Source organism: Brassica napus, chromosome C9 (assembly GCF_020379485.1).
Source record: "Brassica napus cultivar Da-Ae chromosome C9, Da-Ae, whole genome shotgun sequence".
Taxonomy (NCBI): domain Eukaryota; kingdom Viridiplantae; phylum Streptophyta; class Magnoliopsida; order Brassicales; family Brassicaceae; genus Brassica; species Brassica napus.
The window spans coordinates 60,454,417-60,479,027 of NC_063452.1; the positions used below are offsets into that span (position 1 = coordinate 60,454,417).

The 24,611-nt window shown below is 38.9% G+C and overlaps 4 protein-coding genes and 2 long non-coding RNA genes across 9 annotated transcripts; 3 read left to right on the forward strand and 3 right to left on the reverse strand.

Annotated features, from left to right (window-relative positions):
• Positions 1-447: 447 nt before the first annotated feature.
• On the reverse strand, positions 448-2,214 carry LOC125593148. The gene is made up of 4 exons (XR_007329090.1): positions 1,883-2,214; positions 1,626-1,786; positions 1,274-1,331; positions 448-688 (listed from the first exon to the last, which is right to left on the reverse strand). It is a non-coding gene; the product is annotated as an uncharacterized LOC125593148 (long non-coding RNA).
• Positions 2,215-2,839: 625 nt separating this feature from the next.
• Positions 2,840-5,598, forward strand: LOC125593143 (E3 ubiquitin-protein ligase MBR2-like). Of its 3 annotated transcripts, none has more exons than XM_048769326.1 (6): positions 2,840-2,952; positions 3,396-4,462; positions 4,553-4,603; positions 4,691-4,792; positions 4,909-5,067; positions 5,197-5,598. In XM_048769326.1, the coding sequence occupies exons 2-6, from the start codon at positions 3,407-3,409 to the stop codon at positions 5,329-5,331; spliced, it is 1,503 nt and encodes a 500-aa protein (XP_048625283.1). In that variant the 5' UTR covers positions 2,840-2,952; positions 3,396-3,406; the 3' UTR covers positions 5,332-5,598. The 3 variants fall into 3 exon arrangements, with proteins under 3 accessions (XP_048625283.1, XP_048625282.1, XP_048625284.1); XM_048769325.1 differs by having other exon boundaries at positions 2,841-2,958; XM_048769327.1 differs by lacking the exon at positions 2,840-2,952 and adding an exon at positions 3,031-3,050.
• A 663-nt stretch (positions 5,599-6,261) lies between these two features.
• Positions 6,262-7,107, reverse strand: LOC125593147 (flowering-promoting factor 1-like protein 2). Its single transcript, XM_048769331.1, has one exon. The coding sequence runs from the start codon at positions 7,018-7,020 to the stop codon at positions 6,691-6,693; it is 330 nt and encodes a 109-aa protein (XP_048625288.1). The 5' UTR covers positions 7,021-7,107; the 3' UTR covers positions 6,262-6,690.
• A 5,030-nt stretch (positions 7,108-12,137) lies between these two features.
• LOC125593149 lies at positions 12,138-15,622 on the forward strand. 2 transcript variants are annotated; one of them, XR_007329092.1, is made up of 3 exons: positions 12,138-13,680; positions 13,835-14,447; positions 14,519-15,622. It is a non-coding gene; the product is annotated as an uncharacterized LOC125593149 (long non-coding RNA). The 2 variants fall into 2 exon arrangements; XR_007329091.1 differs by having other exon boundaries at positions 13,835-15,622.
• Positions 15,623-17,206: 1,584 nt separating this feature from the next.
• Positions 17,207-18,567, forward strand: LOC125593146 (putative RNA methyltransferase At5g10620). The gene is made up of 7 exons (XM_048769329.1): positions 17,207-17,385; positions 17,454-17,485; positions 17,553-17,695; positions 17,777-17,843; positions 17,914-17,991; positions 18,159-18,304; positions 18,379-18,567. Exons 1-7 carry the CDS (start codon positions 17,310-17,312, stop codon positions 18,416-18,418), a joined length of 582 nt encoding a protein of 193 aa, XP_048625286.1. The 5' UTR covers positions 17,207-17,309; the 3' UTR covers positions 18,419-18,567.
• A 222-nt stretch (positions 18,568-18,789) lies between these two features.
• On the reverse strand, positions 18,790-20,651 carry LOC125593145 (cytochrome P450 81C13-like). The gene has a single exon (XM_048769328.1). It carries the CDS (start codon positions 20,417-20,419, stop codon positions 18,923-18,925), a length of 1,497 nt encoding a protein of 498 aa, XP_048625285.1. The 5' UTR covers positions 20,420-20,651; the 3' UTR covers positions 18,790-18,922.
• Between the last annotated feature and the right edge of the window lie 3,960 nt (positions 20,652-24,611).

The following is a 24,611-nucleotide window of genomic DNA, read 5'->3' on the forward strand; positions in this document are numbered from 1 at the left end:
ACTCGTGGAACGATTGCTTGAAGTGGGTTGGTGGCAGAAACGTCACATATCCACTCCTGGATAACCTCAAAATAATGACCGAAGAACTGATAACTCCTGAGAAAACTGACGAACTTGGACATCACCCAACTGCTGAACATCTGGCGAGAACTCTGATAGTCGAAGGACGAATGACGATGATTTTACTCATCGTCATTGAAAGAGACAATTGAGTTAGTAATTACTGGACATAATGGTGCTAAAAGAATTTCCAAATATATAAATAAATATATATATATTTTTTTTAAACAAAAAGAACGTTGAAAACCGATGAAAACCGAATCCCCTGACCGCCATCCCGGGACGGAACCGGGATGGAACCCGCTCTGATACCAAATTGTGACACCCGCCACTTTCGAAATATAATAAATTGATAAAAGCAGAAATAAAATAATAATACAACTCAAATAATAATAATCTTCATATCATAATATAAAAGTCAATACGGTACCAAAAGGCCTAAAAGCCCAACATCGATAACATCCGAAATATAAAATACGACATAAACCGAAAGTCTGAAATAGGAATAACATAAACGATAAAAGTCCAGAGGCCTAAAGGCCCGATAAAGATAAAAGCGGTAAAAGCGATAGAAACCCAAAAGCCCAATAGCACCAGTCCGATAATCACTCCTGCTCGTCGGTCTCACCTAAAAGGGGGAAAGAAGGAGGGGTGAGCGACAGGGGAATCGCTCAATGAGGTATGGGATGCTACCCCGAAGTCCATGGACCCGGACATAGCACTCCGAATAAATATAATTTAATTCTAATGCATGTCAAACACAGTACCTAAAGTACTCAAGCAACAAACAATGGTCCTAGCGAGGTGCACACTCGCCGCCCTCTAACAGGCCAAAAACACTACCGAAAAGGTGCTCGGTTCATACACACACCGAAAAAGTGCTCGGTAACACACGCCCGTAGACGATTTATCGACACTTCTAGGCTACAGCTCAACCGGTCGACTAAAGTTGGCCATAACCTCATACAATCCGGCATACAGTAGTCCGTCTCTGTATCCGTCTCCAAACAAAAACAATCCTAGCTAAGAATTTACATTAAGTGAAACAATCAATGTTGAATTCTCTAACCCCCTAGTTCCGGTTTATGCAAAGAATCTACAACTAAACAAGCAATGATAGACTCGATTTCACACAGACGGAACACATTAGAAATAAATTATATTTATTCGAGATCCTAAGCCGTGTACGAGAAATTCGGGATTAGACCCTCACCTTAGCAATAATAAGAAGTGGTATCTATGAACTCCAGCTGCTCAAATGGACTCCAAATCTGAAATCAGATCGAAATTTCGAGTCAGAACGCCTTTCGAACGATCAAAAACGGAACTGGTCAAGGTTTGCGGAAAAGTCAACCCGCTGGTCAAAGTCAACCCGGTCAATCTTTGACCAGAAATCGATTTGACTAAACCGACCGGTTTACCCTAACCGAACCGAAATCAATTTAAACCGGTCAAACCAGTCAATCCACCGGTTTACCGAGTCAACCGAGTTGACTCGCTGAGTTGACTCGGACGAATTGACCGAGTCACCGGTTTCGGTCACCGGCGGCGACGGCGGAGCTTACCGGCGGCGAAGGCGGCGGCGACGATTTCCGGCGGCGGCGCGTGCACCTCACGCGCGCGCAGAGGCGAAACTTCCGGAGGCGCGTGCGGGCTCATCCGGGCTCCGATTGCGGCGCGGTCGGCGGCTACGGCTTCGTCTCGTCGAGAGGAACACGATGATGGCCTTGGATGCACGAGATTCGCAATGGTTAGGAAGTTATGGGCGATTTACTAAACGGAAACGAAACTGAACTTAAGGCATGCGGTTTCCGGCGGTTACCTAGGGTGTTGATCGGTGCTGGCAAGCTGAACGTGATCACGGCGCACGGTTGCTCCGGCGACGAGCTCAGGTGAGCTTTCTCCCTTCCTCTTCTTCCTCTCTCTCTCTTTTCTTTCTCTCTCTCTTTCTTTCTTTCTAAGTTTGTGAATTATAGAAGATGGAAATGGTGGGAAAGAGGGTGGAGATAGTGGAAAAGAAGGTGAAGATGGTGGGGTTGGGGAAAGAAGTGGAGATGGTGGGATTGGGTCATTACAATTACCATATATAGACTTCTAAAACAATAAATACAATGAGTTTTATACGTGAAGGTTGTTTCGAAACGTGCATATGCATATGTATAAATGCTATGATGATAACTATCTGAAGAAAATTTCATATAGGCGAGAGATCTTTTTATAAGTTAAATAATACTTCACTCATCGCAACAAATCCCCAAAAAATATTTTCGTGAAGCTAAACAAGAAGAATATATGTTTATTTAGTTAATCCATGTTGACCAAACAATTTTTTTTATTTTTATTTTTTGTAAACAACCAAACAAAATTATTTATTGGTTAATCTCTTGATTTACGCCAAAAGCGACGATACGTTTGTTAATACACCTTTCTCGACATTATCAATACCAGTAATGAAATAATCTAATCTGTTTTCACTTCTTTTTTCCTCTTACGAATAATGTAAAAAATTCCATTAATTTCACCACCAAACAAAAAAATAGAAATTTTTTGTATCAATATCATTCCGTCCACCGTACGTAACGCTACTTAACGACAACGGTGTCGTTTTCGTTCGTCCTACAGAGGGGGACGTTAGTTTGCATATCAACCGTTCATCTTTAAGCTTCCACAGAACCTAACCCGAAACCAACGGCCCAGATCTCTCTGACTAAGCCATTTATTTCTCTTCCATTCTCCATAGGTAAGGGTTCGATACGTGTTATTGTTTGTATATTAGCTCTGATTGAAAGGGCAGAGTTTCTTTAATTGTTGTTATATGTGCTCTGTATCTATTATACGTCTCTCTGTTTTTTGGTCTCCGGGGAACAAAAGGGGCGTTTTGTTTATTGGAAAGTCCGTGTAATTCGATTGAACGTGCAGCACCTTTTTTTTTCTCTCTCTTTCCACGATCATATAATCAGCTTTGTGGTCTGATGTTTATGATTCATCAAGTTGGTGTTTTGCTCTGGATGATCTATACATCCACTTCTATGTTCTTCCCGCAAGCTTTGTTTATTTGTTTGTGTTCCTTTGTTTAGCTTGCTTTAGGTTTGGTGGAAGATCATCCTTAAATCTTTTGATGACTTGTTGAATCTGTGTTTATGTTATTTTATATTGAATTCTCTTGGTTGGGGACCATTAGTAATCCCCTCTCTTTTTTGCTGGTCTGATGTTTATTATTCATAAAGTTTGTTTGGTGTAACTGTTTGTTTGGTGTAACTGAATATTCTATTTGAGCTTCAGGCAGGATACAACTTTTGATCAGATATCTCATAAGGTATTGTTTTTGTCTGCAGGGAAAGGATGGATGGATGTGCTTACCCCGATGGTTCTGCCTCGAAAAGCAACCGGTCCTGTACTGCGTGAGAATATGAAGAAGAAAGATGAAAAGAATGTCCCTTTCTGCAGCCAAATTGCCTGTAGTGCAAAGGTAACCTCCACCAAGGGAAGCAGGATTGGCCCTACGGTTGACAATACAAAAGTTGGCAGGCCTGGAAAGGCAATTGTTGGGAGTTCATCTCGAACTCCGGGTGGATTTGGATACTTAAGAAAGCCAGCCATAGGTACTACTGGCAGGAGACAGCCCTCATCTAATGTGGACAGAGATTCTTCAGAGACGAGCAGTATTCATGATGATCCAGCGGCGGTTAAGCCCATCCTTCCTCGCCTAAAGACTAAGAGAAGCGCAATCAGTGTTCAGTCTCAAAACACCGTCTCTAGAGAAGTCGTAGGAATTAGCTCAAGTAGAGGAACCACCAGAAGTAGTCATCAGAAACCTGACTTGCGCACTCTAGATACTCTAATGCCTCCCTCTGTCTCTTCTTCTTCTGGTGGCGACCACACTCTAAGAGGTGGTCTGAGCAGGAATGGATTGAGAAACTTGAGGTGCAACTCTGTCTCTGATGTACTTCCAACTAAATCAAGCTCTGGAACAAAAGTCAGTGTGACTAAAAAGAAAAACTCTGATGGAGAGAGCAGCTCCTCTAGCCAAGGCAGTAAGAGTAGCGTGTCGGTGATGAAGGGAAGGAATCAAAGCTCTTCTCATGGAAACGGCGTCACAGTTTCTGATAACAGAAGGAATCGTATGGTACCAACTATCAGGGATAATAGTGTTGTTTCAAGTAGTGGTAGGAGATCAGGGCGACTTGGAGTTGTTGCATCCCCTGCTACTTCTCGACAAACGCCTCAACCTGCAACACCAATCAATCCCAATCATTCTCTTTCTGTTACTCCATCAAATAGTCACAGTAGTACTGGCCGGTTAAGTAGCATGATTCCTGGTAGCCCCTCAGAAGCTCACCCTTCAAGCTCTTTGGTGGACCGGGATGGTTTAAGTCGCTACAACATGAATGGAATTGCAGAGGTAGTTTCCGTCATCTTGTCGTCTGATTTCATTAGAAGCTTTGACAGGTTCGTGAGTGTGGTGATAACACTAATTTTGAAAATGTGTCAGGTATTGTTGGCCCTGGAAAGAATTGAACATGATCATGAGCTTACATACGAGGTAATTAGCAGCTTGGTCTTACATGTTTTGTCCGGGTATAGATTTGTTTCTCACGTTTCTACTACCTGTTCTGCTCTTTCCCCACAGCAACTGGCTTCTTTAGAGACAAATCTCTTCTCAAGTGGTATGATCAGATTCCACGATCAGCATAGCGATATGAGGATTGACATTGATAACATGTCATATGAGGTCAGTCTTGCATGTTTGTTTTACATCATGCTCCCTTGGGATATTATTCACCATTTTAGTTTAACAATCAAAAGTCTACTAAAGCTTAAATCATATGAACACAAATTTTTTTACAGGAACTACTAGCTTTGGGGGATGAAATAGGTACAGTGAGCACAGCTCTAAGCGAAGAAGCACTCTCGAGAAGCCTCAAGAAAAGCATTTATCAAGAGACAGATGAAACCGGTGCCATTTCGCTGGATAAGGATGATGATATCAAGTGCAGTATTTGCCAGGTCTCCTCTTTTTTCTCTACTTTGTACGCACAAACTATAAATTAATCCACTGGTTTGTCTAGTATCTGAGTAGGAAGAGGTTTAGTGAAACGAAGAAGAGGTTAATTTTATCTAAATATACTTATGCAGGAAGAGTATGTTGATGGAGATGAAGTAGGGACTATGCCATGTGAACATATGTACCATGTGAGCTGTGTACAACAATGGCTACGGATGAAGAACTGGTGCCCTATCTGCAAAACCTCCGCTGAGGAAAAGTCGTAGTGATGATGCCACACCAAACTTTAGCTTTTGGGATATGATTCCAAGATGATGCAGAGATACATCGCTTCTTCTTCTTATTCTTCTTTTGCACCAAGTGCTTGTCTCTACATCATCTTTGCTCTCTATCTCTCTTCTCTTCTGTACATAAAACCTTTTTTTTTTGGCCGGATAGGGGTACAAATGGGCATATAGATCAGGTGACCATCTCTTTCCCCACTTGTATCAAAGCTCAACTTTTGATTTGAACCTGAAACATTTTGTAGTTTATACTCGTCTTTTTTATTTTCTTCTGAAGCGGATAAATAAACCTGCACATTGAAATTTAACTGAATAATTTTCGCAATTAGGATATTTCATATTTCCTATTGCAGACAAATAATCAATTTATAATTTATTGATCCAACCCCTTATTCACCATTAACATGAATGATTATTACAAGTTCTGAGTCTGAGGTGTACAACTTCTTCGCTGCTATGTTTTTCCATATTGATCCTAAAGTACTCGTATTATTCTTTGGTAACATTGGCTGCGTTTGAGTTTCTTGGGGGTACACTTATTCGGGTATTTTTCGTTCTCTGGTTTCACAAGCAGCTAAGAGGTTCAAAATCACCATCCCTCACTAAGTAACTAAATTGATTAAATGATGATGATCTGCCACGGTTTTGATCGAAATCAGACACGTATTTTTTCTCCTCATTAAGTCAGACTTATGTCTTCTTATGCCTGCATGATTTTTTCTTAATATGCAACGTAATTTATTTATTTTTGTTAACAGGGTTTAGTAAATGTTTATGTTTCTGTACTTTTTATATACCTAAAATGATGAAATAATACTACTCCTATATGAAGAAGAAAAAAAAAATCAAAAAGTATTATAGTAACACAACTTCAGTTGCATACAAAACGAAAATGAACTTTTCTTCAACAGCGATGAGAATCGGATATATATTATAGTAACACAACTTACATCGATTGCACCACAATTTCGAAGCTACAAAGCAAACTAATCAACGACGGCTACAAGTAATGTGCCACCTTTTAACAACACTACTCTTAAACGTCCACACAAAGCCTCGCCTAGATGAAGACAGAACCATATACAAATGCATTATGCAACAAACTTGGACAAATAAGTAAATCCATTCACAATAATTTAGCACATATTAACAGATAAAAACACAAACTAAGTGATGATATTCCAATACCCATCGCTTTGCTTCTGGAAGCTCACACATCTTCTCTTTTGACCCGTACGTTATTTGACATGATTATACTTCATATTCGTATGTCTGGAACCTCTCGGTTGGAACAAAACAAACGCAAACTAAACCGACTGGTCGAGAATTAATACGTGGATTTCAGTGGAACTCACGGACGTGGAAGGTATTAGGGTTCTTGATGACGATGTCGTACATGTAAACGGAGTTGAACTTGGAGAAGTCTCTTGGTAAGGAGATGAGGTCGATGGAGGAACGTTTGTGGTACTGGATGAGATCAGAGTCTCCACTAAAGTATCTCTCCCACCCGAGACTCATTAGGATCTGTTCCAGTGACGAGTAAGAAGAGACTACTTCACCGGTCGGCAAGTAAACCAACACATTCCTCCGGCCATGCGTCACTCCACCGGACTGGTTTGGGTTTTCTACAAGACGTATCACTCCGTTTTTGAAAACCCAAACGCCTGACATGGTCTCACAATAAGAATTCTAGCTTTTGTAATGTGTAGAGAGAGAGAGAGAGAAGAGCGATTTCGTTGGTGTTTAGTTATGAGATAGATTGTGTGCAGGGGTTCTATATTTATAGTCATACATGCATGAGGAGACAATTAATTTGTTTTAAAAAACTAAAGATTCTAAGTTTTCCATTTAGACATTCTTTTTTTGTTGATACATTCCTTTGGTTTGTTATAAATTAATTTTTCAACGCGCCTATTATTTAAGCTTGCAAATGGTGCATATGTGTTCTAGACTAAATTTTTAAAAATGTTAATCTGATTTTTTTTCTAACAAATTTAAATTACTTTTTATTAATTAAATTTGTACTATGTTTAAAATGTAATGTGAGTTTACAAGACATGAATATCATTTGATGGAAAGAGATATATTAGATAAATCAATTTTTAAAGAGAAGATCAAATAATTGGAAGATCAAAAAGAATAAGATTATTAATCAAAAAGCACAATCACTATTTTAGACAAGACACATCCTTGCTAAAATATTAGAGAAACCATTTATAAAGTAAAACTTGTTTATTGGGTTTATATTCTCGATGGTGACCTAATTTAGAAAAAAAAAAACAATTAATCGAGGATTGGGGAGAACCTTTAAAGGCGACACACTTGGTTGTATAGTTAAAAGTAGAGGGTAGGGTAAAGTCCGTCTCTGTAGTATGGAGAATCTAGATCTTCTGGGACACACACGTATACCATTACCTCAATTCTTCTCCTTCTATAACTTTAAATAAAATGTTATAATACTCGATGTGAATTTTCTTATATATTTATTTCCATATATGCCTTTACTGTATTGCCAATTTTTTGTTGTCTCATTGGAATGAATACTAGAAGATACGTCAGCTGGTGATAGTTTAAGAGGTATTTCTCACGCAAATGACTGATGTGGATCCGACATCTCAGTGTATGCATACCAAACCTATCTTTAACGTTAAATTTTAACAGTTTAGATTCACGTATATATAGTCAGCTTTTTAAGTAACGAATCAGCATACGAAAGACATGGAAAGGAGCCCTAATGGTGGGGCTAGTTCGTTTCTGAATAGCATATATGTGAGTGAGAATCACGTTTTAATTGTCCGTGAGACATGTCGACGCAGTATTTTTTCGACATCATCATAATTATACTATTTATCCGAGGACATGTCGACGCAGTATTTTTCACCAAATATATATAACTCTAGCAGCCAATTTTTGATTTCCAAAGTGCATGTCACTTACCGAATCATGTATTTAATTTTTTTTAAGACATCGTTTTCATATATGAAATTCGTATTCTTATTGCATAAGTAGTAAAACGGAATATGTACTCTTGCTAACGTCTCGTTCAAGGGAACGAGTGTTTTATTTCGATAAGAATGGGACGGACAACAAGTTCGAACAAACTTGTGTACATTCGTATTGGCATTTACTGAATTATTACATACCGATACAAACTGTATAGACTAGTTTGGCCAGTAATCAGTTAATTTAGGGTTTAGAAATCCTTCATACCGCTCTTCAAGCATGGGGTTATAACCATTTCACGTTTACTGAGTTTTATCAATTCTCATTTTTATTGATGTAACAAGGTAATCATTTTAACTTTTAGTAATTTTTTATCGTTTATGCATGCACCCTCGATGAGAAAAATAAAGATGCATGCAAACTTTTTACTGTGTTTACTACGCAGTCTATTATAAAGAACTCTAACTATATGAACATTCTAGAAGTATAAGACAAAGCACGATTTTAATCGCAAGTCTTATAGTTTTGATTTTATTACAAAAGTATAATTTTCTATTTAGAAAAATTACATACTAAGATGAAAGACTTTCATCATTACTCGTGAACAATCATCAATCTGGCCGATTTTGCATAATCACATTGCGTAAATCTCCAATGAAAAATATTTTTCAACAGCAACAAAACTATTTTATGTGCACGACAAATAAATTCACAAAGACAATGGCATATCATATATAAGGAGATACTATCGTGCTCAATTTTTCATAGCTTTAATCCTATTTCTTTCTCTTTAATCCTAAATTTAGATATGAATAGATCCGACGTTTGATTTAATTAGAGGTACGCACATAGAAATTATTTCCGATGAAATTTTGTCCTAACTTGTAAATATTAGGACACTGCGAATTACAGCTTTATAATAATTCCTCCAAAAGATAAAGATAAAGATGCATGGGCGGGCAAATGAGTGTTGAGATGCCAAGAGTTGTTTAATACGGAATTAGAACTAATTACAGATGTGGAGATTGGGGAATATATACGAAAGAACGCGCATATTTATTTCTATGTGATATATAAAGTTTTAAAATATGTGTTGTATGGAAACAAGAATACTACTAAACTATAAATAATTAATCTGGTGGGTAGGGATGCGTTATTGGGAATAATATATGCTAACAGTTAGAAAATCATAACGTTGTCTTTTCATGCCCACTTCAGACATGCATGTGTAGTAATGTACTGAGATATTTGGGAGATTTGACCTTTCAAGTTGTTTTTTTGCTAAAATATTTTTTTTATTTCAAAACATTTTTAGTTACTTTTGTGGTTTTGATTAGGATTCTTTACGGATTATTTATCAGATCAAAAGTTATACTAAATTTATTATTTAATCAATGACTTGAAACTTTTATCATCCTTTTTGATATCAGTATTTGTTTCAGTGATTCAATAACTAGTCTAAATTTGAAGTACTAACGACTTGAAAGTTTATTATTCTCTCTGTTTCATTATAAGTGTCGTTTTAGGTTTTGGCACACGGATTAAAGAAACAATTAATTTTGTACATTTCTTATAAAAAAATACTATTACTTATACACCTAACCATATTTCAACCAATAGAAAAATAAATTTTGCATAAATTTTGCATTGAAAATCGAAAACAACACTTATTTTGTAACGAAAAAAATTCTCTAAAACGACAATTAATATGAAACGGAGGGAGTATTAACTAGTGTTATTACCCCATGCTTAGCACGGGTCAGATTCTACCTGCATTTAATTCTTAAAAAAAAACTATATGGTTTTTTATTTGTTGTTTTTATATTTTTTTCTTCCTTATATGTTTCTGTATTTTTTCAAGTTGCAAAAGCAAATAAAGTAATTTTATAAATATAAGCTATCGAAAGAACAAATTTGTAAATACCAATTTTGTAAATAATGTTGGGAGATGCTTTATTGTTACCTTTTTTGATGACAAAACTTTGATTTTTCATTTTTCATTTTTCTACTGAAAAGTTAAGTTTTTGAGCAGAGTATATCCCTTCATTTTAACCTCAGATGAACAATTAAGAGGTTATTGATCAACAGTAAAAGGAAATTGAATCTAAATCAAGAGTAATTATAAACTTGCATGCTTTTTTACCAGACCAAGAACTCAACAAAAAAAATGGATAGAGAAAGTGAAAGATAAACTGAGAAAAAGGGAGACATTGAGTAAAGTAAAGATATTATATCAGAAAACTAGAGAGAGGTGAGAGATTTTTTCTCTCCTTTCTCTCTCTCCGACTTTACCTTTTTTCGTTGAAACCCTAATTTTCTTAGCTCCGGTGGCCGGTGGTGCCCTTCACCGTCGGTCGCCACCCCTCATGTTCTTTGCTCTGCCTCTTACCCTGTTTCGCGGATATCTTTTCCTCGTCTCTTTGCTCGATTCCTCTAGATTATCGTCGGATTACGACCGGATCCGGCGGTTCTAAACGGTCGTCGGGTGTGTTCTCGACTTCCCCGGAGTGTTGGCGAGTCTGTGGTTAGTTGTCCGTGTTCAGGAAGCTCTGAATATGTTGTAGATCTGGGATTCAGTGGTGGTTGGATCTGGGTCAGGTTCAACCCTGAGCTCTCGCCGGATTTGAAGCGCGTCGCTGCCGTTAAGTCTCTGGCCTCATGCTGCTCTGCCTTTCCCATCTCTCCCCCATTTCGGTTGCTCCGCTAGGACTTCCCCTTCTCGAATCTTGGATTTGAGATGTAATGGCGCTGTGAGGCTTTCGCCGGGGACTCTTGTTTGGTCTGATTCTTGTAGGTGCTAGCATGACGACTTGTCTTGTCGTCTGGTGTTTGGAGCTCTGTCTCCTCTGTTCCTCACGGTTCCAGAAGGAGACTAACTGATGTTGTGCCTTGCCTCCTCATCGTTTTGTTGCCATTATCCTTCCGAGTCAACTGTTTTGTGAAGGGGCCGGAGTCGAGAGAATTAAACATCTGCTTGCTTCTGACAGCTCTGCTCCATCGTCTACCTGCTTGGCTCTTTTCGTTTGTTGTAGGGTCTACATGGCCTTGTCGTGTTTGTCTCATGAGCTACTTCGGCGTCTGGAGTGGATTCCAACGGATTGGGGCCGGACCAGGACCTTGCCATCCCCGCTTCGCCTTCCGTCCTTTTGGTTTCGCCTTCGGGATAATCTTCGGCCCCTAGGATTATTCTCCGGTTGATTTGCTCCCTGATTAATGTCCTTGTTACAGGTTCCTGCAGCAAGGTAAGCATTCATCTACTGGTAATCGAATAGCAGCTTAGGAATTAGTTAGTGAAGCTCTAATCACTCTCTCGGGTGTTGACTAGACTTTATTGTCATTGAAAGTTTTTTTATCTTTTTTGGGGGGCTTTCCTTGACCCATGCTTTGTTAGCAATCTTAGATGCAGTAGAATTTAATCCTTCAAGGACTGTTGAATCTCTTGGACCATTATTTCTATAATGAATTCACATACTTATCAAAAAAAAAAAAGTGAAAGATAAACTTGCATGTTTTTTTACCAGATCAAGAACTCAACAAAAAATGGATAGAGAAAGTGAAAGAGAGAGAGAGAGAATAGATGAACAGAGTGTAAAATAAATAGATAAAATCAGATAAGTAATAAAAGGGAGATATCCTCCTCAACCAAGCTGTCCACGTAGGCAATTTTAATCAACCAATTAGACAGGGTGTTTTTGCCATGTCAAATATGTGTTGATTTCTTGGGCTTCGACTTACCGTAATTTTTAAAACAATCGAACCCAGCCCATTAGACCATAGACAGACCCAGCCAGCGACCAAACCATTTCGACCTCTCCCTTACGCGTCTCTCAAATCCTATTAACCTAAATCGAATCTTCGTCCCTTTGTCGATTCTTCATCTCCTTTGTCGATTCCTAATTTTTGCTCTTCCTCTTCTTTGATCCGTTTCATGATCTGACCCTAAACAATCAATACAACTCCACTTCGTTCTCTCTTTACTCTCATTTATGGATTCGTTTTGCTTTTCTCCTTCAGATTTTGTTTATATAACTCTTAATCCGCATTTTCTCCTTCTTTTGTTTATACAACTCTTGATACGAGTCTTATTCCGATTAAGCTTTGTTGCAATGAGTTCCAACGGAAGTTCCATCTCCGAGAAACCAAAAGGCGTTGAGTCTGACTCCTCTCCCGGACCGATCAAACCCATCGGAACACCCCATGTCTCATCCAACCACTCAATAGGCGATCTCCACTCGAAGCGAGACAAAGGCGAAGCGTCGGTCACTTCCGGTCTGACCAAACTCAGCGGCAAAACTACTGTCTCTTCCGGCGTCTTGATCGGCGTACCTATGTCGAAGAACCCCAATGGTAAGAACCCTTATCGTTTCATTATGAGATTATAGTGTCCGTCTGATTACCAGTATAAAAAATAGAGAATCTGAAGCTATGAGGTTTAAAACAATGAGATGAGCAAAATAATTGTTTTTAGTAGATAATTTTTATACTAGAGTAAATAGAAACGCATGTGAAATTGTGGATTTTTAGTTCCCTTTTTTAATGATGGTAACGTTCGTATTCCTATGCAGGTGCGATCATTCACAGCACGAAGGCTGGTGTCTCCTCAGGTGTTAGAGGCAAATCTGCTGTCTCTTCCCGCGTCAGGGGAAAAGCTATTGTCTCGGCCGAAGTGGTGGCTTTCAAAGATGTGAAATACGGACCTCATGACGGCGAGTTGAGGTTCCGGTTGATCCATTTTTGGGAAGCTCGAAATATTGTGTCAAAGGTGCTTATCGGTCTCGAGATGCTTCTCATCGACCAAGAGGTATAACCCAAAATCTTGCTTACAGTTTAGTTTAGAAATTGAAACTTATCGTTCTAGACTTTACTTTGGCAGAGACTTTATGATTAGAAAATAATTTATGATTTTGGTTTCTTGGTCTCACTTTGGCAGTTTAGTTTTGCTAATAAAAAAAGAGAACATATTCCATTAAAACTTTGACTGATGAACATTTTAGATAATTTATAGCAAGTGTTTGCTTTTATTGATAGTACAGTAACTATAATTTTTTTGTTGATGCGTTTCTATGATTTCCTGTCTAGCATTTCTGATTTAATTTCTTTACTGATGATAACAGGAGACTGTCATCCAGGGTTTCATCCCAGCTGGGAGGATAGACACTTATTTGCCACACATGAGAGCTGGTGGCCTTTACAGACTCAACAGTTTTTTCGGTTCTCACAACAAGAATTTGTATCGTGTTGCGGAACCAAGTTTCACCATCACATTCTCATCGACTTCTGACCTCTCTAATCTAACGGACAGTCCGGTTTGTTTCCTTGAGGACCGGTTCCGGATCCATGGATATGAGGAGTTCGATGCTGCCTGCGACTTGAGAGGGGATCTTTATGGTAAGCTCCCCGTGTTATATAATGTGTTTAAATCGATCAAGTATGTTCAGCATTCTTTGTCTAGGATAATGTTTTGATCTACACTTACAATTTTAGGCTACATTTTTGGGTTTATGATATATAAAGCATTGAGTTTGTTTATTTTATCTTGCAGATTATGTTGGCCACATCAAGCTTGTGAATGGACAGGTTCTAAGTGATAGTCTCATGCTAGATGATGCCGAGATGGCTTCATCACGCCGCGTCTTGCTCCATGTTCAAACACATGAGTAAGCTAATCTATTTTTTTTCATATTCATATGTTGTCTCTCTTAACACATGTGTTTTGTATGTTATAGTGGTCCGGTGATGAAGTTGTACCTATGGGACAAGGCTGCCTCAGATTTTAGTGAGAAATTTAAAGCATCTGGAGGAACCGCACGTGTTGTTTTGGTCACTACTTTAAACCCGAAACGATTTGGAGGTCCGTATTATCAACCTTTTTAATTTTTAAGCAGGACACAGGATGGTCAAGGAGTCTTATCTGGTTAGGTTAGTTTTGGTAGTAGAGCTGCTTTTGGACATATACATATACATATGAGTAACCTATAGGTTCCGAGATAGCAAATATTAGACATATATATATTTCTACATCTCATTTACATTATAACTTTGCATATGTATTATAACAATGGATCTGTTATAGGTGCCCTCGCTCTCTCCTCTATGACGCCATCACGTGTTTTCTTGGACAAAGATGTTCAAACAACCGAAGAGTATCTCACTTGGTAAGCATTCTATATTTAAATTTTGGCCGTTGTATTCCACATTGTATTTGATGTTTGGGTGTTGGCTTCAGGATGAACGCGAACTTATCTGTTGCCAACAGAGTTAACGCAGACGTTGTCACTAAGACTGAGACAATGACCATAGGCGAGCTCTTATTCTATATTCAGCAGGAAGATGCCAAGGTTATACAATATCAATGATTAACGCCTTCAATATGATAGTCTTAATCTCTTAATTAATTGTTTCGCATCTTGCAGGTTGCTTGGTTTGAGTGCATAGCAACCATTGCTGATGTTGTGCACGGTTCATCCTGGTATTACATAGGCTGTGGTGTGTGCCACACTAAGGCAACCAAAGGGCCTACCACCCTTATGTGTAAAAAATGTGGGAAACCCGACATTGTTGGTGTTCCACAGTAAGTGACTCAGCTGTACTTATTCTTATACTTTAATGCACTCATTATAACTCTGCACATGACACAGGTACCTGGCCAAGATCTATGTGTATGATAATGAGGATCAGGCGTCTTTTGTGCTCCTCGGTGATGCTGGACATGAGTTATCCGGAAGAAAAGCTTCAGAGTTGGTTGCAAGTTATTTCGAGGTAATTACAACCCTGTGTGCTTATGTTATTTGAATCTATATTCTCCAAGATAGCTAGATATATATAGTGACAGTTGTTTAATGTATATTAGGCTAATGAGAATGTAGAAGATGACCACTTGGTTCCGGTACCTCAGGCTCTTATCGATACCATTGGACAGACTCGAAAATTCATTGTGAAAGTATCATATCACAATTTGACAGGCAAGACCCAAGCTTTGACTGTGACAAAGGTTCTCACCCCAGAAGATCAAGAAGCTGAAGCCCAAGGAACTCTGCAGAATGGAATTGCTGATGGTGATCCTTCCACATGCGTTGGGATAGTGAAGAGGGCTGCTGATAAGGTCGAGGCAGAAGACCCCAAGCGAGCCAGATGTGGCTAGGATGTGTTGAATCGTGGTTTTATGATTACTAAGACTCTATGCTTTGTTTTTTTTTAATCTCAGACTTTGTGTTTGCAACATTGAACTATCTTTCTTATTGTCTCTGCATAATGTTTTTTACCTTAAGTTTGATGTTTGAGTATCTTAGTTTTGTTGGATTTGAAGCTTTTACGAATTTGGTTGTTTTAAGTCTTGCAGTTTACATTTACAAATGCATTCACGAATAGATTTTTTAAGAAAAAATTGTGTTCTAATCATTAAAGGTTTTGGTTTTGAGCAACCATGTAGCATCATGCGAATTTAACATGGCTTAGGCTGTTGGTCTAGGAGGTTCAACTGATTCCATTATTAGGTTCATATTTTTTTTACAGCAAGATACTTAAGGATCTCAAGAAAGAGTTTGGTTGCAATGGTACACTGGTTGCAAACACAATAATTGCATATAAATAAATATATTATCAATTCAAATATCACTAGAATAAATTATTTACATATGTTCAGAATATTTAATATTAAATCAAACATACAGGGTTTTTTATCAAAGAACAATTATTTTATCACATAAAATACAATTTAAAAATACTCATGCATTTGAAATATTTAGTAAAAAAATGAATATCAATTTTTTACATATCACAAAAATATTTATTATAATAAAATTATACTTTTATTGTGTAAGAATATTAAAAACACTTATGTATATATAAAATTATATACAATATATATAAGGAGATATATCTCTTTTGTTTTAAAAAATTATGATGTAAACTATTATTTTGGATAACACAATATAAATTATTTTTATATAATGATGATTACCAAATAACAATTCATTATAATTTACGATAATATAATAACAAACCTAATTATTTATTTAAGATATGAATATTTTATAACAAAAAATAAATTATTTTAAGACAATGATAATTCTCAAATCAATAAAATTTCTTTTTAATTAATTGTTAATTATATACTAACAGATCTATTTATTTATTAAGGATAATAAATCTTTAAGCTGATTTAAATTTAAGTATGAGAGTTCAGAGGCAAAAAATCACTTTACAAATTATAATATAAATTATTAAAATAAATATAAATTAATTAATTAAATAAAAACTTAATTATACCAAACAATCCGCGCGTAGCGCGGATAAAAGATCTAGTGTTTATAAAAGAAAAACAGTTTTAACTTTTAAAACATGATTGAACTTAGTGGTGAAAGGGTGAGCAATTTTAGGAAACGTTACTTGAGTTTATGGAAAATTAAAATGGAAAACAGTTTTTTTTTCAAAATTATATTTTTGCAAGTTTATGCCAATTGTCAAATTTTTATGATATTCACTAAATGCTTGAGTTGAAATTTGTTTTAAGATTCAAGAATTTAGTTATATGTTATGTGTTACTTATTAGTATGCGGTGGTATAGTTGTTTTTCGATTATTCTTGCTTTGGTATTGTATCAAATTAACTAATTGTCCAACTCATAATTATAGATGTACAAATGTGGATTTGTGATAAAGTTTGATGACAATACTGTTTTTTTTAATTCTTATTCATAGTGGAGTGTGCATGTGTCAGAAAGAGGCCAATATCAACTTTTATGTTTTTGCGTATGAATTATAAATATATATATTATTTTGTATAATGCATACTTGCTCTACAACATTTGCTTGATAGATAGATGTAGTATATAAGGGATTGGCTGAAGTTCATGAATTATATAATTTGTACTTAAGGCCCATATATATACTACGACAGGCCATATATGATGGGCTTAAAACTCTCGGTATCGTTCGGAGGCTTTGATCTCGTGTTGGGAGTGTCCAAACTCAACTGTATAATCGTCCGTCGTTAAAACGTGAAGAAGTAAAAAAAAAATGGCGATCTCTTTCATGGTTACTTGTCACCTGAAGCAGCCTTACGCATCTGCTTCTCCTACTCCTCATGATAAAGGTTTATACATTTCTCAAATTTGTTGATTTCGAACGTATTGGTTGAAGATTGTGTGACGGTTTCATCAGGAAGAGCATGTAGATACACGGGCCAAGCAGTGGTACGCTTCCATCGACTTGATTAGGGTTTTGGACGTTTAGGTTTTGATAAGTTTTTGGTTTCAATAGAGAGCTCTGCCGATACGTGTGATAACAGTGGGGAAAAAGAGATCGGAAGGTGTTCGACTCTTGGTCGATGAGTACAAGACCAAGCTTAAACCGTATTGCTCCTTTGAGGATTCTTTGGTTCGCTCCAATCCTCGAAATGCTCAGTACGTTGATTCGATTTTTGGAGATAAAGCTCAGTAACTTAGATGGCTTTGGTTTGAAGTCAATAGTGTTTTTACTCGTAGGGATGTTAGAGCTCAGGTTGAGGATGAAGAAGTGGCTGTGATGAAGCTTATTGGGCCTGATGTTTGGGTATTATTGAAATCTCTTTAGAATCAATCTGTAATTAGTCATTCTTGATGGTCTGATTGTGAGATTTTAGGTTGTGGTGCTTGACGAGAGAGGCCGTGACGTTGATTCAGAACAGATGGCTGAGTTACTTGGGGATGCAGGCAATAGTGTAAGCTTTGGCCTTTCCCTTTGTTCTTAGTCTTCTTGGAAAGTTATCAAACTGATTGAAGTTAATCTGATTCATCTTGAGGAAACCTTTCTTTACAAATGGAAAGGCTTAAGAGGACTTGTTAAGCAGGAGAGAATGTTTGACTCTGTGGCGATCTCTGTTTTCAGGGAGCTTCGAGGATATCGTTTTGTATAGGTGGAGCTTATGGACATGGAAGTGAAGTGAGGAAGCGAGCTAATGTGACCATTAGACTCTCCTCCATGGTCCTGAATCATCAGATAGCTCTTGTTGTACTTATGGAACAGCTTTACAGGTGATAACATTGTTACTTCTGTCTCTGCATTCCAATTATACTATGAGATGATGTAATTGGTTTCCTGTTTTCAGGGCATGGACTATTCTCAAGGGCCAAAATTACCATCATTGAGGGTGTACATGAATCTACTTTTTGGGTTCTTTTATTTTCGAGTTCTCCTGTCTAGAGAAACTACATTGCTAAATATAGCTTCTCCGCCGATAGTTGTATCAGAGATTGTTTATTGAACGTCAAATTTTACTTGCTTCTGATCCAGTTCATATTATGGTCATCGTTGAGTGGGACGTCTGTTCTTGTTTGTTGCATCACTATTTTTTGGTTATATAAGGACTGAATGAATGAAGAAGCAACAGTGGCTATTCAACAAATGATCATTCTCCATAGATCTCCATCTAAAGGAAGGAGGAGAGAGGAGACCTTCCCGTGATTAAGATCATCTTCCCTGCCTCTTGCAGATTTAATGCCAAGGAAGAACGAAAAAATGAAGAAACTGATTCCACTATTAAGGTAACTATTTGTGATTTATGATCATTATTCATTCTCCTTATTGTACATGTGTATATATAAAAAAAGCAATCGTCTAAAGCAACTCTATTGGCCACAATACAGATGACACTAGAGCTGAGACAAGATAGGAACCATATCAGGCCGTAGCTTAGGCAACGCGACAAGTGGCTCAGCCTTAGACATTGCCACACCAAAAACAGCCCTCATGTCTATATCTCCTTCATCTACCTTCTCCCAATCAAAACACTGAACCAATGCTCCGACAGCAAGCGCCACTGTCCTCATTCCAAATCCAGCTCCAGGGCATGCTCTCCTCCCAACTCCAAACGGCAAGAACCTGTAACCATCTCTATCGCCAAGAAACCCTTCAAATCTCTCAGGCTTGAAAACATCCCCGTCTTCCCAAAGCTCACCGTTTCTATGAACATCCCAGGCATTTACGAACAACATTGTGTTTTCCGGAAGCTCGTAGTTGCCTAAGTTGAATCTCTTTGATGAGCAGTGAGGAAGCAAGAGTGGAGCTACGGGGTATAGCCTGAGCGTCTCGTAGATGACACACCGAAGATAAGGTAAGCTCGAGAGATCGGAGTCTTGTATAATCCCTTTTTGCTTAGCATTAGATTTGATTTCTTCTCTGAGCTTCTCAAGCTTATCAGGATGGTTCAGCAAAACCGACATTGCCCATTCCATTACCGCAGGTGAAGTATCAGTTCCGCCGTTGAACATAAGCACTACGATTCCTTTGATGACATCATCTGAGTAGAACTCTGGTTCTGTTTCTTGAAGGCGTAAGAACTTCTCCACTACCGAACCGGTTGAATCAAATTTCTTCATCCGAACATCATCAATGAGTCGTTGAAGATACTCATCTCTCATCCTCTGCATCTCCATCACTCTCTTCTCAATACCTTTGAACCCAATCCACCTCAACACTGGGAAAAAATCGCAGACGTTCATCGACATGCTCGAGAAGAACCTCGACTTGAAATCATCAAAGAACCTCTTCTCTGATTCCGGACCGCTCTCTTCAACGCCACGACTCCCAGAGACTAACCTGAGCATGACCTGAGCAGTGAGAAGCGTGAAATGATACTTGAGATCCACTTTCCTAGAGTCAACGGATGATCTGAAGAGTCTCGAACAGAGATTCAAGACTTCTTCGTTACGGATAAAGGAGTTCTTCTGGAGACTTGTGGAGGAGAAGACCTCGAGGGTGGAGAGACGGCGGAGAGTTCTCCAGAGATCTCCGTAAGGAGCGAGTCCGAAGTTCTTGTAGCCGTAGCTGAAGTGATCAGAGGTGATGGTCCTGGGGCGGTTCGCGAGGGTTTGGTCGTGGTTGGTGAAGCACTCTTCGATGGATTCTGGGGAAGAGAGGACAAGGACGGGACGGCATCCGAATTTTAGAAAGAGAACAGGGCCGTGGACTGAAGAGAGGTGATGGAGAGCTTGTGGTAAAGGAAACTTCTTGATAAGGTGAAGATGGCCGATGATGGGAAGAGACGTAGGGGTTGGTGGTAACTTGGAGTTTTGACTCCAAAGGGATCTGGCGAAGAAGAAGAAGATAGGAGCTGTGAGAGAGAAGATGATAAACCAGAGATTTTCCATTTTCTTCTTTTTTTTCTGGTCAAGGCTGAAGATTGATTGACAAGAAGAGGACGAAAGATGAATTAGAGATATCAACAAAACAATTGACAGTGGTTATTTTTTTGTTTATCCCACACATAGAAAATTGAATTACAACATGTTTTCAACGAGTTTGGTCGGAACTGAAGCTTCTTGATATACATTTATGTACATTTTTCTTAGTGTTGGTAGTAAAGTAGAAGATGGTCAATTTGGTGGGTTTGTTCTTACTTGTCTCTTGCTATCTAGGTTTGTTCTTGCACGTAAGATAAGAGGTATATTTCAGTTGTGACTATCATTTGTTTGTTCTTGAGGTCAACTGTTTTGCAGTTTGTATAATTGTTGATCACATTCTTTTCGTGATAACAGATAAAGACTTAGTTGACAAAACATAGAAAAATGTAGGATCTTAAAGTTGATGTTCATTTGTTTTAACTGAGGTTGAGCTGGCTCCTCGGATGAGCTTATTTTTCTAATCCTAGGTTTTGACATTGACTTGGTGGAAGTCATTTTTCAGACTATTATTTTTCTCATAAGTATATCCGTGCGTTTTAGTTTCAATTTCTCAAAAAGGTGCAAGGCTTTTTCTTTTAAATGATGCAGGCCAAGGTTCTTCTTACTTAATGTGCATTGACATAGTTTACAGATGGACCACCTGAGTTGTTGGTGGACTAATCCTCTCTTGTTCAATAACTAATTGTGGTGGTGTGCATAAACTAGTTCTCTGGAAAATGTTAGTGTTCATGATCCACGTTTCGTTGTGACTTGGTTGGAAAGCCTTTTTTTTTCTTTTCTTTTAAGTCACTCACTGCCTTTATTATGCCTTCTGCTTACCTTAAAGAAGGATTTAGGATGACCACTAAACATGTTTGTTTACTTTTAAGGTCAACTATTTTGGTGACTTTTGTAACTTGGCTCTCAGGTTTAGTCGTTGACTTGCTGTGAAGTATATACATATAGTAATTCCACCCAGTCTTAGGTCTCTTGTGATAATACTAGCTGTGTTTCTTCCTGTGCAAAAATGGCCAGCTCTATGCTCTTCTTTTCATTTATTTTGATTCTCCCTTGTGTCTGTTCAATCCATTTTAAGATAACTCGTTTCAACCAAAGTTCTGAAATAGCATACCAAGGAGATGCAAGATCAAAAAGAGGTCTGTTGAGCTTACCAGCATCAACTTCACTTGCCGTGCTGGTTGGGTCACTTACGGTAAAGAGGTTCCTCTATGGGATCCAGTAATAGGTAAGCCCTTCGGATTTCACCACCCGCTTCTCCTTCAGAATCGATACTGGCCGTGCTAAGTTCGGTAAGTATGGCCAAGGGTTCGCTTTCTTCTTAGCCCCGGCTCGAATCAGAATGCCTTCCAACTCAGCCGGTGGTTTCTTGGGTCTCTTTAATCAAACCAGCGTTAAGTCTTCCTCTTTGAAATAAGTTATTATTGAATAGAATGAAAACAGCCCCCTATTCTCACAACTAAAGCTCTGTATTTATACATAGACGTTTCCTATTAGGATAAGGACTAGGAAACTAAACATCATTATCTATCTAGAAGTAGGAGTTATCTCCATATAACTTGTAGTTATCCCAATACTCCCCCTCAAGTTGGCAGTGTGAGATTGCGAACACCCAACTTGGACACAAATCTTTCAAATGCCGGTCCTGGTAATGACTTTGTAAGAATGTCAGCGAGTTGATTCTTTGACGTGACATGTTCAGTAGTAATGAGTTTAGACTTGAGTGCATCGCGGACATGGTGACAGTCGCGCTCGATATGCTTGGTACGCTCATGAAACACCGGGTTTGCAGCAATATACAGAGCGGATTTACTGTCACAGTAGAGCTTCATTGGCGTTGGATGCGCAATGCCAAAGGACTCGAGAAGGCCCTTCATCCATTTTAGGTCTTTGAGAGCAACAGACATTGCACGATATTCAGCTTCAGCCGACGAAAGAGAGACTGTATCTTGCTTCTTGGTCTGCCAAGCAACCGGAGACTCACCTAAGAAGGTAATATATGCACTCAGAAAACGCCTAGACAGAGGGCAAGATGACCAATCAGAGTCACAGTAGACACTTAGTTGCAGGTTATCATCGGCTTGAAGAAATATTCCCTGGCCTGGACTTCCTTTGAGGTATCGAACTACCCGTAACGCAGCTTCCCAGTGAGGTAATAGCGGCTTGTGCAGGAATTGAGACAGAGTATGGATAGCATATCCAAGGTCAGGACGCGTATTAGTGAGGTAGATTAAACGACCTACCAAACGTCTGTATTGTTGTATGTTAGCGAGAGGTCCTGTAGCCAAAGCAAGCTTGTGGTTGAGTTCCATAGGTGCAGGAGCTGGTTTAGCACCAAGAAGACCAGTCTCTGCAATAATATCAAGAGCATACTTCCGTTGAGAAACATAAAACCCTGTCTGATTCCTAGCAACTTCGAGACCCAAGAAGTATTTTAATGTGCCAAGATCCTTCATCTTAAAGCACCGGTGAAGATAGTCTTTGAATTCTTGTAGAACTTTAGCATCATTAGAGGCAATCACGAAGTCATCCACGTATACCAAGATATGCAAACATGTGGAACCCCGTACTTTAGAGAAAAGAGACTGGTCAGCATAGTCATGAGAGAAACCAAAGTCCTGGAGCGCCTTAGTAAGCTTAGAGTACCAACAGCGTGGTGCTTGGCGCAGCCCGTACAGAGACTTTTTGAGACGACAGACCTTGGTCGGATCGGAGCATTTAAAACCCTGCGGGAGTTTCATATATATCTCTTCTTCGAGGTCACCATGTAAAAATGCGTTTGTAACATCCATCTGGTGGACAAACCAATTCTTGACTGCAGCTAGTTTGAGTATGAAGCGGACCGAGGCGAGTTTAGCAACAGGCGCAAATGTGTCAGTGAAGTCTTCACCTTCGGTTTGATGATTACCAAGCACAACGAGACGTGCTTTAGGTCGTTCTAACGTGCCATCCGCATTATACTTGTTAGAGTAAAGCCACTGGTTGCCAAGGGCTTTCTTGCCCGGAGGTAGATTAGTGACCTCCCATGTATCAGTGGCTTCAAAGGCCGTGACCTCCTTGTGCATTGCATCGCCCCATATCTTGAGTTTAGAAGCCTCGCGATAGCTCTTAGGAACATCATCATGAATAAGAGCAGCCATAAACGCTTGATGCGTAACTGAAAATATCTTGTCAGTGAGATAGCTAGATATAGGGTATGGGGTCATACCTGAGACCGTTTCTGGAGGACCAAGATCAGGCGAGTAGAGTACGTGAGAGGGTTTATTATCATGTTGAGCTGAATGGGTCACATAGTCTTTGAGTAGAATTGATGTAGTTTTATGCCTTTGACCTCGACCAAGAATCTCTGGTATGCCTGGGGATGCAGTAAATTCATCTGTAGTAGGAGGCACAGGAGTTACAGACTGGTGCGGTGATGCTGGAGAAGTATGAATAGCTGCTGTAGGCATTACAGGATTTGTTTCAGACGTAGGCGGAAGACTAGTACTAACCGGTGGTGGGACTGTGTGATCTGAACTGGTAGGAGGAGAAGGTGGCAGAGGCAGCGAACTCCCCCTTGAGTCCAAGTTCGGTAGTAACCAATCATCTATAGTAGGGTCATAATGATTCATAGGTGGTGTAACATATGCATCAGTATGTACACCAGGGAACTTTGATTCAGAGAAGGCAACATCTCTGCTACTGAAGAACTCGTGAGTGTCAAGATCATATAATTTCCATGCTTTCTTACCATAAGGATAGCCAACAAAGATACACTTTCTGCTGCGATCGCCAAATTTGTCTTTGTCACGCGCCTTCCGATGAGAGTAACACAAACACCCAAAGACACGGAGCTTATCATAATCTGGTTTTGTTCCAAATAAAAGTTCATAAGGTGTTTTTCCTTGAAGAACTTGAGATGGCGTGCGATTTATTAAGTGAGCAGCTGTTAGTATGCTCTCACCCCAGAATGTGACTGGGAGATGTGCTTGAAATAGACACGCCCGAGCTACGTTTAGGATGTGGCGATGCTTCCGTTCGACTCGAGCGTTCTGCTGTGGTGTGTCTACACATGAGGTTTGATGGACAATACCTTGCTGTTTGAAGTAGGACGAGAGGGTGAGAAATTCAGAACCATTATCTGTGCGAACTGTCCTTACTTTCTTGCCAAACTGGCGCTCAG

Excerpts from the sequence above, each read along its gene's own strand:
- LOC125593143 (XM_048769326.1), top strand. The coding sequence starts at position 3,407 with ATGGATGTGCTTACCCCGATGGTTCTGCCTCGAAAAGCAACCGGTCCT. Across the intron at positions 4,604-4,690 it reads ATCATGAGCTTACATACGAG|CAACTGGCTTCTTTAGAGAC; the intron begins GTAATTAGCAGC and ends CTTTCCCCACAG. Across the intron at positions 4,793-4,908 it reads TTGATAACATGTCATATGAG|GAACTACTAGCTTTGGGGGA; the intron begins GTCAGTCTTGCA and ends ATTTTTTTACAG.
- LOC125593147 (XM_048769331.1), bottom strand. The coding sequence starts at position 7,020 with ATGTCAGGCGTTTGGGTTTTCAAAAACGGAGTGATACGTCTTGTAGAA.
- LOC125593146 (XM_048769329.1), top strand. The coding sequence starts at position 17,310 with ATGGCGATCTCTTTCATGGTTACTTGTCACCTGAAGCAGCCTTACGCA. Across the intron at positions 17,844-17,913 it reads TTATTGGGCCTGATGTTTGG|GTTGTGGTGCTTGACGAGAG; the intron begins GTATTATTGAAA and ends GTGAGATTTTAG. Across the intron at positions 17,992-18,158 it reads TTGGGGATGCAGGCAATAGT|GGAGCTTCGAGGATATCGTT; the intron begins GTAAGCTTTGGC and ends CTCTGTTTTCAG.
- LOC125593145 (XM_048769328.1), bottom strand. The coding sequence starts at position 20,419 with ATGGAAAATCTCTGGTTTATCATCTTCTCTCTCACAGCTCCTATCTTC.